The sequence below is a fragment of the Pelobates fuscus genome, chromosome 1 (assembly GCF_036172605.1).
Source record: "Pelobates fuscus isolate aPelFus1 chromosome 1, aPelFus1.pri, whole genome shotgun sequence".
Classification (NCBI taxonomy): domain Eukaryota; kingdom Metazoa; phylum Chordata; class Amphibia; order Anura; family Pelobatidae; genus Pelobates; species Pelobates fuscus.
In genome coordinates, this window is record NC_086317.1 from 221789989 (window position 1) to 221804029 (window position 14041).

Here is a 14041-nt window from a genome sequence, read left to right on the forward strand (position 1 = left end):
TACACACACTGCACTCATATACACACACACTGCATTCATACATACACACACATCACTCATACACACACTGCATTCATACACACACTGCATTCATACACACACACTGCATTCATTATATACACACTGTAAATAAATATTCAATTAATATAAATTTTTTAGGATCTAATTTTATTTAGAAATGTACCAGTAGCTAGTGCATTTCCCACCCTAGTCTTATACTCGAGTCAATAAGTTTTCCCAGTTTTTTGGGGTAAAATTAGGGGCCTCGGCTTATATTCGGGTCGGCTTATACTCGAGTATATACGGTATATATATATATATATATATATATATATATATATATATATATATATTGTCCATTATATATATATATATATATATATATATATATATATATATATATATATATATATATGTATTGTCTTTTTTTCCAGAAGTATTTTTTAGTCTTGGTAAAGCATACATACATAAAATCCCATAAAATCTATTTAAGAATTTAACACATTGTTGTGAACAATACTTATTTTTGGAAAACATGTTTTTAACCCCTGTAGATGTATTTTTTTGTATAACTCTGGGAAGTCCCACTTGATAAAATACTCATGGATATCACAGATGGGAATGTGTGCTTGTTATATGGTCAAAGCAGTCCTCTTAAAAAAATTCCATCAACAAAATCTGTTAGAGTAAATTCTGCTCTGAAGCAGAGGACAAATGTTTCTCAACATGAATCTCAGTCTGCTAAAATCAGCTTACCCATGGGCGTCCCAATTCCATATCCCTTTGAATCTATGATCCCGCCAATCTGTGTTAGGTTGCAATTCCTCTGAGTTACATACTCAATACTTGTTGATTCCATTAGCAAAGCATAGTCGGATGATAGGACACGCTGGATGCCTTCCTCGTTACTCTTAACGAGTGCCGATGGCTTGCTGCTCATGAACGCCCACATCTTTTCAAAGGTCGAGATGTGAGATTTCTGCAGAGTAAACAAATAAGAAAACAGTGTTGTATGATGTATTGGGATTTATACTGTTTATCAGATGAACACTCTTTGTTTCTCACTGTCAGATGGATAAGTCAGTAAATTAGCAGAGGACAATATAATATTCTCTTTTCCTTCTCCACTAGGAAGTCTCAAGGGCATTAAGAAATGCTGAAAGAAAACCTATGACAAATAAGCTTGGCTAAGCCTGTCTAATTTTTAACTGCTTAAAAACCTTAGGACATAAATCTCATTTGTGACCTTTTTGTTACTAGAATTCCAGTATGCTTATTCAAAGTTCTATATTAATTACTGTGTAACATTATTAGAAGCTATCTGGGTTTGATGCTGACTTGTATGGTTTTTACTGCACTCAGCATTTTGGGATACTTAGGCACAGTATAAGGGTCACAGTGTCCTGAACGAACACCTAGTAAATGTTATACACAGATTTTATACTATTTAAAATACCCAAACCGGTTTTCTTTTCTACTAGTTTAAGATTGTTAAACTATTTAAGAACCTTTTTAGTATGTTCTAATTCTAGAGAAGCCAGATTTATGCAAGAAACTTTTTTAATTGGTTGTTTACCATAGACGATTAGCCCCTGTGAAGTACTGATTGAATAAATAAAGAGTATTTTTTAGGAAGTTTGAAGTTGACAATAAATACCTTTAAACTAAAATAGCAAAGCTTCCCTATTTTGAGAAACAGAACATTTCTGTATCTGTGTACCACTTTATTTACTTACTTTATTTAATGATTTGTAATTGTCTAGAGTGGTGGTATAAAGTTGTAGTATGTAGATGCTAAGAAGATAACTAAAGGGATGTAATATTAAGGGTTTGATATATTTTTTCTGGTTGATCGAAATTTATATCAATTTTTAGATTAGTAATAGCAAGTTCAGTAAAGTTTGTATATTCAATTACAGATGCACTTAGTGTTTTTCAGCGAAGGATCCCCACACCTGTCTCTCCACTTTATGGGTTTTGACAAGTTGTTTTAGTTTTATAATGACGTTGAGCTCTTTATTTACAGTTAGAGCCAAGGCTTGTGCATGTGAGTTTTCTCTGGGTATTGCAACTAATAAAACAGGAGATTTATAATAGCATTAAAGATCTTTAAAAAAAAAAAAAAAAAGGGGGCGGGGGGAGTTGTTCTCTCGTCATATTATCATGTTTCAGATATCAACACCTGGAACAAAAATAACATATTTTTAAAAAACACTTCCTCTAACAAGTCAGCTTAAATTATCCAATAACCAGAGAAATACTGTTAGGCATAAGCTTTGGGCTCTAGTAAATTCAATGGGACTATACTGATGGTTCAGTTACATGCTGCAGTTTTTTCCTGATACTTGTCCCTTTTGAGCCTTGTATGTTTCCTAACTATCCACTAAAGATAGAACCTTCTGTATGTTGTAACCCTGGCGACCACTCACAATTCAAGTGTGGAATGCATGATGGCCGCCAATTGGAACGCACAAGTCATACAGATGCAACTACTGGAAGTGATGCACCGGAAATGATGTTAACCAAACAAGGAACACCTGGGAAAGTTGATTTTGGACAAGCTAAAACAGCTGAACATCGCTGGAAACACCCACAGGACCACCAATGAGATGGAAGGATGGAAATATATAATGAAGTACTTGGGGGGAAGGGTATATACTGCTTCTTTCCTGCTTTTATTATTATATTTGTATTATTATGTCCCTGTAGAAGTCTCTTGAGAGACGAAAGGCTTAGGACCATTTTTCTTATTTTTTTATTTTATATATACACAATATTTTCTGATACATCCTGAGTCTGGCTTTCCATACTGTGGTGACATCATCCAAAGCTAGAGGGAACCCTGGACCAGCCCTCCAATCATCCAATGAGAGACATCCTAAGGCGATTTCCGAGTTTCCATCTAGTGAGTGCAATTGAATTTAGTGCACTGCAACCAATTTCAAACTGTATTACACTATTGTATTGTTCTACTTTCTGTAGATTATCAGCTGCATCCTCTGTATTCTGTTTGGTGACATTTGATGTATAGGATACTGTCTGGAATATCCTGAGAGGAAGCTGTTGTTCATTTGTATCGGATAAGTAATTTTTTGGGACTTACACATTATTCCATATTGGCGTAGGTAAAACTTCACCTGGTTCATATTCAGTCTTGAGAACCGCATGGTACAGAGAAGGTTATATCAACATGGACTTGACTCTATAATATTAACTCTCACCTTACAAGGAGTATTGGAATAGGCCTGTATTTTAAATTTACCTCCAACGATTCGTAGCTCCCACCCAATAAAGTAGACCCACGCCACAAAAACACAGTAAAGAGTAAGATACAACTTGTCACCCCTCTAAGTTTAGTAATGGTAATGATTACCCATATTTATTTATTTATTAATTTCTATTCTATACACTTGTGGTCATGATTTTAAGGAGATAAACTTCCACTCCATTGGTACCTTACCACATTTTTTTTTTCAATGTGGCAAGCAAGGGATGTCATCACTACAGACAACTGGTGTCCATATTATTCTATTGCTATTATCTATGATGCATTAATCAAGAAGTGCCAATAATAGTTTTTAGCAGCCACTAAGATCTGCCATGCTTATTTGCAGTCAGTGCCCACTACCCACAAACAAAATAACATTAGAGATCGATGCCAGCACTGAATAAATTAATTTGCATTTCTTCTCATACTATATGTGATCTGTTAAAATGATTACAAAACTTAGGATTATTAAAAGAAATTATATTTATAGACATAGGAAAAGGTTTATTGACTTTTTTAAATGGTGTAGCCATTTTGAAGTACACAGTGGAAATTCATTAGAAAAGAAAGATTGTTGTATTGATGTTGTGAATTATTACTGTTGGACCTACTGGATATTATTATTATTATTATTATTATTGCCATTTAAATAGCGCCAACAGATTCCGTAGCACTTTACAATATTATGAGAGGGGGGATTTAACTATAAATAGGACAATTACAAAAAACGTACAGGAACGATAGGTTGAAGAGGACCCTGCTCAAACGAGCTTACATTCTATAGGAGATGGGGTGTAAAACACAATAGGACAGGAATTTGCAATCAAATAAGTAAGGGTGAGGCAAAGCTGGAGGAGAGAGTAGAGTGCTGCCCTTTAGGAGAGAGGAAGAGACAGGTATGTAAGGTAGAGGTTACTTTGGGAGGCCATAAGCTTTCCTAAAGAGTTTTAAGGCACTTCTTAAAAGACGCAAGACTAGGGGAGAGTCTGATGGCGTTAGGCAGGCTATTCCATAGGAAGGGAGCCGCCCGCGAGAAGTCCTGCAAGCGTGAGTTGGCCATACAGGTGCGAACAACAGACAGGAGGTGGTCATGGGCAGAGCGTAGAGACTGAGAAGGGACATACCTATAGGTCTGTGAGGGGATATAAGAGGGGCTAGAATTGTTCAGTGCTTTATAGGTGTGAATTAGTACCTTGAATTGACTCCTAAAGGATACAGGAAGCCAATGTAAGGACTGACAAAGAGGTGAGGTGTGAGAGAACCGACTAAAGAGGAAAATCAGTCTGGCGCAGCGTTCATTATGAACTGTAGCGGTGCAGTACGGCTTTTGGGAAGACCAATCAAGAGAGGGTTACAATAATCCATTTGGGAAATTACTAGAGCATGGACAAGCTCATTGGTAGCATCTTGCGTAAGAAAGGGGCAGATGCGGGCTATGTTTTTAAGAGGGAATCTACAGGATTTGGCAACATACTGGATGTGAGGCTCAAAGGTGAGGCCAGAATCAAGTATGACGCCAAGACAACGCGCTTGCAAGGATGGACTTATGTGGATACCGCTAACTTGAAGGGAGAGTGAAAGAGGAGGATTAGTATTTGGAGGAGGAAAGACAAGGAGCTAAGTTTTAGAGAGGTTGAGTTTCAGAAAGCGAGAGGACATCCAGTCAGAGATGGAAGAAAGGCAAGCAGTGACACGTTGCAGGACGGCAGGAAAGAGGTCCGGGGAGGAGAGATATATCTGGGTTAGAAGTAACGCTTGTTGAAAAACTTAATAAAAATCTGATACAATGAAAAAAAAAAGTCTCGGATACAATGTTGACATAATTTATTGATGTATTGATGTTGTGAATTATTACTGTTGGACCTACTGGACAGAAGTAACGCTTCTAGAAAAAGCTAATAAAAATCTGATACAATGAAAAAAAAGAAAAGAAAGATTGCTCTTCAGGTTTTCTTTTTTAATGTATTATTACTTCTATTGTTTTTAATTTCTGATATATCTAAACTTTTCAATTAAATCTATTAAATATCCAACAAATCAGTTTCTTTTTAAACATACATTTCTTTTATATTTTATCTTGATTCAATTACATTCTACTTGCAAATACATTTACTCAACCAACCACATAAATGTATTAGTCTTATAATTTATCTAATAACCATGTGCAGCATTCTTCATGATCTCTACACTACATCTTACCTTACAAAATGGCTTAATTCATGTATTTTCATCAATAAAGCTATTTGCACTCAAATGTAAAAAGCTGCTGTGTAATTTTCTTTTACAGAAAACTATGATCGTTAAAATTTAATATGGGTGTGCATAAACGATAATAACCTTGAACAGTGATATCATGCAAGTAGGACTGAAAGTAATTTTTTTTTAAATAACTGCATGTAGAATTCACAGAATTGTTGAATTAATGGCGACAGGTCTGGGGGCACCTTGCACTGTAGCCTATGCAAAAAACATAAGTAATTATAGTACCTGGAATGTGCAATTTATCACTAACGATACGGCTAAAAAAGATTGGATTTACCCTTTTACTGAATGAAGGGCACCTCAGATTTTCAGTTAATCACGTGAGCAAAAAGAATGTTCCACTTCAGGGGGTAGTTTGTTTTTTTCTGGGACACAGAAATAAAAACGCAAAAGGCCTAGTTGGTTTATAGTGCTAAGGCTATGCTACTAAAGCATGTTTCTTTTAATTAAAGCTTAGAAATATTTTAATGCGGAAAAAGTGATGTTGGTGCCAGCTCTCCCTCTTGCTGTGATACATGGCTCTGTGGCTTATTCATTGCAGTGCATTTTAATTTCCTTTTCTGGAAAGAGTCTCAGAGGGCACTGGGTCAATAGGTTTATAGACTGGATTTGATCTCACACTACATTTCTCATTATTGGAGTTTGATAAATATTGTCTGTGCCTGTAAGTGGAAAGCTTAATATCAGAGGCTTAATATTTATTGTTGCAAATTCAAGTGTTGCCATTATTATCTGAAATGCACACTTTAACTAGACATGCAATACCAACATGTCCACTCTTTTATTGACTTAAATACAGTAGAATAATTAGGTTCTGCCGCCAGAAAAGTAAAAAACAAATTCCGGGACAGCAGAATTTAATCCATGCCACGGTTTGGTCAGTAGTAGTTTGGTGCTGAAAAAAATAAAAGGGAAGCAATTCAGGTAGCCAGAAAAACAGGAAAAAATTCCTATAACTATCCTCAAAAATGGCTTCAATATTGCATGGCCTAATGGCTATGTAAAAAACTAATTTTTGCAATACCAATTTTGAGTTGTTAAAATTAGATTATTTTATATCTGGATTTAAAAAAAAATACATGAGAGAATAAGTTTTTGTAACGATTAATTGCTAATGAAAATAATCAACTGATAATCATTGATTTTATTTCCGTTTGCTATCTTGTTATAATGAAAAGTGGTGAGCAGAAGTTATTTTAAGTTGATAAAAGGGGATGTATCCAAAAATAAAAGGAAAAACTAAGCAGGCAAATTTAATTTCGAAAGCATTTCATCTGACCACTCATTCACCCAGTGGGCCGAGATGGCCATTATGGCCGCAATGGGCATTGGCTGAGGCCGACAGGGGAGATCCTTTGACCATGAACATTCAATTCACAGGCAACAGCTCTGGTGGACATTCCTGCAGTCACCATGCCAATTGCACGCTCCCTCAAAACTTGTGACATCTGTGGCATTGTGCTCTGTGATAAAACTGCACATTTTAGAGTGGCCTTTTGTTGTGGGCAGCCTAAGGCACACCTTTGCAATAATCATGCTATTTAATAAGCATCTTGATATGCCACACTTGCAAAGTGGATGGATTATCTCAGCAAAGGAGAAGTGCGTTCTACATATATATATATTTAACTATTAACTACATACCGTATATACTCGAGTATAAGACGAGTTTTTCAGCACATCTTATACTCGAGTCAATGTCTGTATTATGGCAACTTACATTACCATAATACAGACCGCGACCGCCGGGCTCATTGCAAGCCCGGCGGTCTTGTTGGGGGCTGGCAGCGAGTTGTAACTTACCTTTCCTGCAGCTCCTGTCAGCTCCCTTCTCCTCTGGTCCGGTCCGCTCCCTTCTCCTCCACTGTAAGTCTCGCGAGAGCCACGGGGTCAGAGCGTTTCAATGTATTGTATGATAGATGTTGGCAGGCTCAGACCAAACCCAAATCCCTCTCTTTGTGTTACCACATCATTCTCCAGACATTACCACCAAAGCCCCTGGCATTCGCAGCCCAAAGGCTTGCTGAGTGCGACCTGCTCACGTCCGATACCGAAGTGTCCCTTTACCACCTCAAAGGTCTTATGCACTGTTACTCCCACATTGAGGCCCACAAGAAGTTTATTTACAGGTGGTACCTGACACCCCTCAAACTTTACAAGATGTACAAGGCAGTCTCACCCTACTGCTGGACATGTGGGGTTGACAGTGGCACAATGACTCATATTTGGTGGGCTTGCCCATGTGTACGTCCTTTATGGGAAGAGACGCAGAACACCTTGCTGGCCATTAACATTACCGAACCACCTCTTGACATACACACTGGGTTGTTCCTCAGTTACTCTCAGCCAACACCAGTGTCCACAAAACGTATAATTGGCAGCTACTATCTAAATTCACCAATGCTACATATATAAACACAAGACCACTGCACAAAGGGAAAATTTCAGGGTTTCTTTGACACCATGTGTAGAATATTGGGACATACAGAACTCCCCCTCACGCCCACCGGGCATGCCCAGCTGTACCTAAGCAGATCTACCACACAAATTACAGGGGATGCCTCAACACAACCTGCAGGGTATCTACGGCTAAGTGATCCAACCTAGATTATCACCCACTAGATGTAAACCCATCACGTGTCTTGACAGATCCCGGTCCACTATCTTAGACTGCGTAACAGTCTTTTTCTCTCACCAGAACTGGCCCCCGTATGGGTACCAGATACATCTGAACAAATTACCCCCAACTTAATTTTCTAACTGAGAACACCCGAACCTTAGCTCACTGATCCGCTGTGCCAGAGGCATATCTCTGGTCAATTGAACATACATGCTCTAGGGAGGCACTGGCAGGACACCGAGATCTGGTAAGGGTGTAAAAAGTGAAAGTGTAAAAAGTGAAAATGTTCTGCAAGTATCACCAAAGGTTTTTCACACCTACTCTGAGACTCAACCATGTCGAGCGTACATAAAGATTCCCCCAAGGGTCTTGCTCCCACATAGAAATGTAACCAAAAGAACTGTGAATTCTATACCATGTACCTTGAGAATTGTGATGTCATGTAATGCAATGCAACAATGCATACTGCCCAATCTAGCCCCACCCTTTTTCTTTTTTATGTACCCCCTCCACACCTGCATTTAAAAAACTTCAATAAAACATTGAATGAGAAAATACCAGCATTTGAAATACCCTAGGGTGTCTACTTTTCAAAAATATATTGTTTGATGGGGGTAAATTACATTTGCCGGGTTCAAAAATGTCCCAAATAGGACATGGGTGCATGATGAACAGCTGGGAAAATTCCAAGTTGGAAAACTGGAATGCACACCCTCTTTTAGCCCCCAGGGAGCCCAACACACCTATACATGGGTGGTATCACTGTACTCAGGAGATATTGCTGAACACATATTGGGGTGATCTTTGGCAGTAACCCTTAAAGTTCTCAGTACATGTATTCTTAAATTGCTATGTGTGTAAAAAAAAAAATGACCAATTATTTTTTAATATTTTTTTTAATTTGGTATAGATTGGTGGTAAAATGGTTGCATGAAAAGAGTGCCAGGGCTCTGAGTTTAATACCTTAGGTTGTCTTCTTTTATAAAAATATATACATGTGAAGGGTTATTCTGGGATTCCTGACAGATATCAGTGTTACAATGTAACTTTCATTCATTTTTTTTTAAAAAAAAAGATTGGTTTGGAAATAGCAAAGTGCTACTTGTACGTATTGCCCTATAAATTGCAAAAAAAAAAAAAAACAATAAACATGTTAACATTTGGTGTTTCTAAACTCAGGACAAAATTTAGAAACTATTTAGCATTGGTGTTTTTTGGCGGGTGTAGATGTGTAACAGATTTTGGGGGTCAGAGTTAGAAAAGGTGTGTTTTTTTTTTAAAGGTTTTTATCATATTGATTTTTTTTATAGTAAATTATATGATATGATGAAAATAATGGTACATATAGAAAGACCATTTAATGGCGAGTAAAATTTATATAATATGTGTGGGCACAGTAAATGAGTAAGAGGAAAATTGCAGCTAAACACAAACACCGCAGAATTGTGTAAAAACAGCCCTGGTCCTTAACGGTAAGACAATTGAAAAACGGTCTGGTCACTAAGGGGCTAAAAAATGCCCAAGTTTTTTTCCACTGTGTGGCCCTGCCTTCCACCCTGAAAGAAACAAATGTCCCCACACACCCAGTCTGTAGCATCAGTGACCCTCCTTGAGTGTGGAAAAAAACACAGTGCCTTATTAGTTTCTCCAAACTGTGTTTGCAGAGAAAACAGACACAACAAGACTAAGTAGGGATGGACAAAAACACAACAAAGAAAGGTATTCAAAAAAGGGAGAGCAGCAGCAGACAATTTTACATTTTTTAGGTGAGTGAACAAAGCAATGACCTGTCACATCCCTAAATGGATTAATAATTGACATTAGTGGCCCTTTTATTGCTCTTATCACGTCCCTGTACAGTGTTAATGCCTATTGATTGATGGTAAGATAGAATGTGGATTGTCCTCTGCTGTTCCAAAATTCTTTCCGTAATGTCCAATGTGGAGTTCCACATTGTGCCATTATGTCATTACACATTACAGTGTGTAGAAAGCCCTCTTTTCTCTTGCTCCTGTCTCACAAATTGGCTAACCATCATATTACAGTGGAAATGCCTGGCAATCATCCTGTTTTTTTCAAGTAGGGTTTGCAGTAAGATTGAACTTTCTCCAATTTCACCACCATACCCAAGGCACCTGTGCTGTCAAGGAAAAATGTGAACCGCATAATTCTAGGAAATTGGGTGGTTTTGATAAATGTTTTGATGTGATCCACATCACCAAACACAGCTGTCTTCAGTTGTTTGTTTGTGGGTATTTTTGCCTTAAATTATGAATTCAGCAAGTAAAATGCATGCTCGATTAGGTTGAGATCAGGTGAATGACTCGGCCATTTCAGAATATTCCACTTCTTCGCCTTAAAACTCATGGGTTGCTTTCACAGTATGTTTTGGGTCATGACACATCTGTAGAGTGAAGCGCCATCCAATCAACTTCACTGAATTTGGCTGAATCTAAGCAGACAATATATGCCTATACACTTCTGTATTCTGTCACGTCTTCAATAAAAAACTAGTGACTCAGTGACATTGGAAGCAATGCATGTTTTTTGGAAAATTCTAATCTGGCCCTTCTATTCTTGAGGCTTATGAATGGTTTGTACTTTGTGGTGTGTTTGCTCCGGTGAAGTTTTCTCTTTATGGTAGACTTAGATATGTCTACCTCCTGAAGAGCGTTCTTCACTCAGCTGTATGTTGTAAATTTGTTTTTCTTTACCATGGCAAGGATTCTGCGATCATCCACCACTGTTGTTTTTTTGGACGTCCAGACCTTTTTGTGTTGCAGAGCTCACCATTTTGTTCTATTCTTTTCTCAGAATGTACCAAACTGCTCCTAATGTTCCTACTATCTCTCTGAAGGATCCTTTTTCGTAGCCTTAGATGGCTTGTTTTACTTGAGAGCTCATTTGACTGCATATTATGGGTTTACAGCAACAGCTTCCAAAAGCAAATGCCACACCTGGAATAAACTCCAGACCTTTTACATGCTTAATTGATAAACAAACAATGAAGAGATAGTCCACACCTGTCCATGAAACAGTTTTTGACTCAAGTGTCAAATTACTTTTGATCCCTTGGAAAAGAGAAGGCTATATATTAAAGAGCTCTAATTCCTAAACCCTTCTTCCAATTTGGATGTGAATACCTTCAAATAAAAGCTGAGATTCTACATTTTAAGATCATATTCATTATTAAAATTGAATTTATTTTAGTAAACAGTCGAAATAAGAAAACTTGTGTCCAAATATTTCCAGACCTAATGGTATATTTGTATAGTGCTATCAGGGCCGGCCTTAGGCCTTTAGGCGTTCTGTGCGAAAAATCTTCACAGCGCCCCCGCCCTTCCCGTCATCCATGTAAAGTGTGTGTATAGGAATGTAGTGATTGTATAGGGGATTTATTAAATTAATAGTGATTTAAAAACAAATATTTATTCCTCCTTTCCTGTTGTTACCTAGTTGGGAGAGGGGCATGCTGATCTGAATCTTGTCTGCCCCTCCATTGGGTACAGACCATGCATAACTGTCTCGCAAGCTCAGGGACTTGCAGTATCATGTGGTAATCTGTGGCAGTGCTCTGATTATCCCAAGCTTGGAAGACAACTACTTATGGCCAACAGAAGTGCAGGCCTGAAGTGCCAGACTGCCTCCTCTACATTGCAGAGGAGCAGACTAAAAAATGCCAATTTTGGCCAGTGTTTGTGACTAAGTGGCGACTAAAAAAGACTGGACATACCCCGTTTGCAATACCTTGGGTTGTCTACTATTGCAAATGGTATGCCATCATAGGGGTAATTTTCATTCTTGGGCTACCATAGGGTCACAAAGGCAACGTAAGCAATCTGGCGAATTTTAATGTGAAAAAAATGAAACACAAGCCTTATATTTGACGCTGTAACTTTTGAAAACACCATAAAACCTGTACATGAGGGGTACTGTTGTACTCGGAAGACTTCACTGAACACAAATATTTGTGTTTCAAAACAGTAAAAAGTATCCCAGCAATAATATCGTCCGTGTAAGTGCTGTTTGCCCAAAACTTCACTTTTACTGGCGATATCATCGTTGTAATACATTTTACTGTTTTGAAATACTAATATTTGTGTTCATCGAAGTCTCCCGAGTAAAACAGTACCCCCCATGTACAGGTTTTATGGTGTCTTGGAAAGTTATAGGGTTAAATATAGTGCTAGCAAATTAAATTCCCTATACTTTCGGCATGGGTTGTCAGGCAGGTCCCGCTAATTGTAATTAATTAAGATACCTAATTATGTAAAAATATTACATACATATATGTGTAGAATTAATATATGTATATATATATATATGTGTATATATATATGTATATATATATATATATATATATATAATTTTTAAAAAATATTTTTATTTATACATAGTGATATATACATATATATTTATGTATATAGATATATATATATTATTTTGTTACACGTGTATTTTGATATAAATATATATATATTAATATCACAATACAGTTAGAACGAAATAACCCACATCTATATATTTTTTAATTATTTTTTTTGATTATTTTTTTAATTTGATTTTTTTACGTATTTACATTTTTTTACATTATATATAAATATATATATAACAATAATTATATATATATATATTTAATCAGTATCAGTCTACGTGTAATTTGATATTAATATATATATAATTATATATATATATTAATAGTAAAATACACCTAGACAGTGTATGTGTGTGTGTGTGTGTGTGTATATGTGTATATATACTTAGATCATATATATATATATATATATATATATGATCTAAGTATATTATAATTTTTTTACACTTATTTTAATTTTATTGTATTTGAATTCAGCCAGCAGGGGGACTTCCTGTCATTACAGGCAGTCCTCCTGCTGGCAATGCCTGAGCCAGCTAACCCGGCCATGTGATTGTGAGGTCCTTGCAAGGACCTCACTCTCACATGGCCGGGGGGGCTGCTGGATGGCGGACGTGCTGCGGGGGGGCTCACTGGGAGTCCCCCCAACCGCGAGCCGGCGACCGGGTAAGTAAGAAAAAAACAGAGGGCGTACTATTATGCCCGGCGGCGTTTAGAGCTGCTTAAAATAGGGCATAATAGTACGCCCTCCGGTCTTAAAGGGCGTACTATTTTGAATAACCTGGAAAAGTAGCAGTAACTTACATATTTTAGTTTACCTTACCATCTCTCCACAAAACAGTTTATTGTACATGCAAATGAGATTTAGAAAAAAAACATATATTTTCTAAGTATGAAAATAAATAAAATATATGAATGTAAAATCTATGTAAAAAATAGGATATAGCTTGTAAAAAGGGCACAGATCTACCTAAGTGGAACATAGCAAATGAAAGTAGAAACTGACTTTCCTATTTAGAACTAAGAGCCGCAATTTAAGCCATATAATGGAAACAATTAATTATTATTACTCAGGGCTTGCCTTAATCGAGGGGCAGAGAAATGGCAGGCAATATTTTACTCAAAGTAGCTAAACTAAAACATCCATTTGAAAGAAGTAATTATTTGATAGATATTGAATTTTGTACATTTGGAACAGAGATTGACAGGATTAATATGTCTTTGTGTTTGCCAAATTGTGGATTTACAGAGATTCACTTTTACTTTGCTGTACATATTAATGTTAAAAAAAAAAAAAAAGATGCAGAAATGTTCTATACAAATATACAATTTAACCTCTTAGCAGCAGATTCAGACAATACTTTATTCTCCACAAAAAGTAACAGAATATGCTCAAAGTGGGGGGTGGGGACTTACAGCCGACCGAGACAGACACACGGTGCTAAAGCTCCCCAGGCAAATTTTATTCAGCCTAAAATTCGACTTAAATGTTCTTTTTCTTGCTACTAACCTTGGG

The 14041-nt window shown here is 36.9% G+C and overlaps 1 protein-coding gene across 1 annotated transcript in view; it reads right to left on the reverse strand.

Moving 5' to 3' along the window:
• Nucleotides 1–14041, reverse strand: part of GRIK3 (glutamate ionotropic receptor kainate type subunit 3) — a 506016-nt gene that overhangs the window by 13910 nt on the left and 478065 nt on the right. The window contains exon 14 of the mRNA XM_063454917.1: nt 757–979. Within this exon, the coding sequence (XP_063310987.1) occupies nt 757–979 (223 nt within the window). The remainder of the gene's footprint in view (nt 1–756; nt 980–14041) is intronic.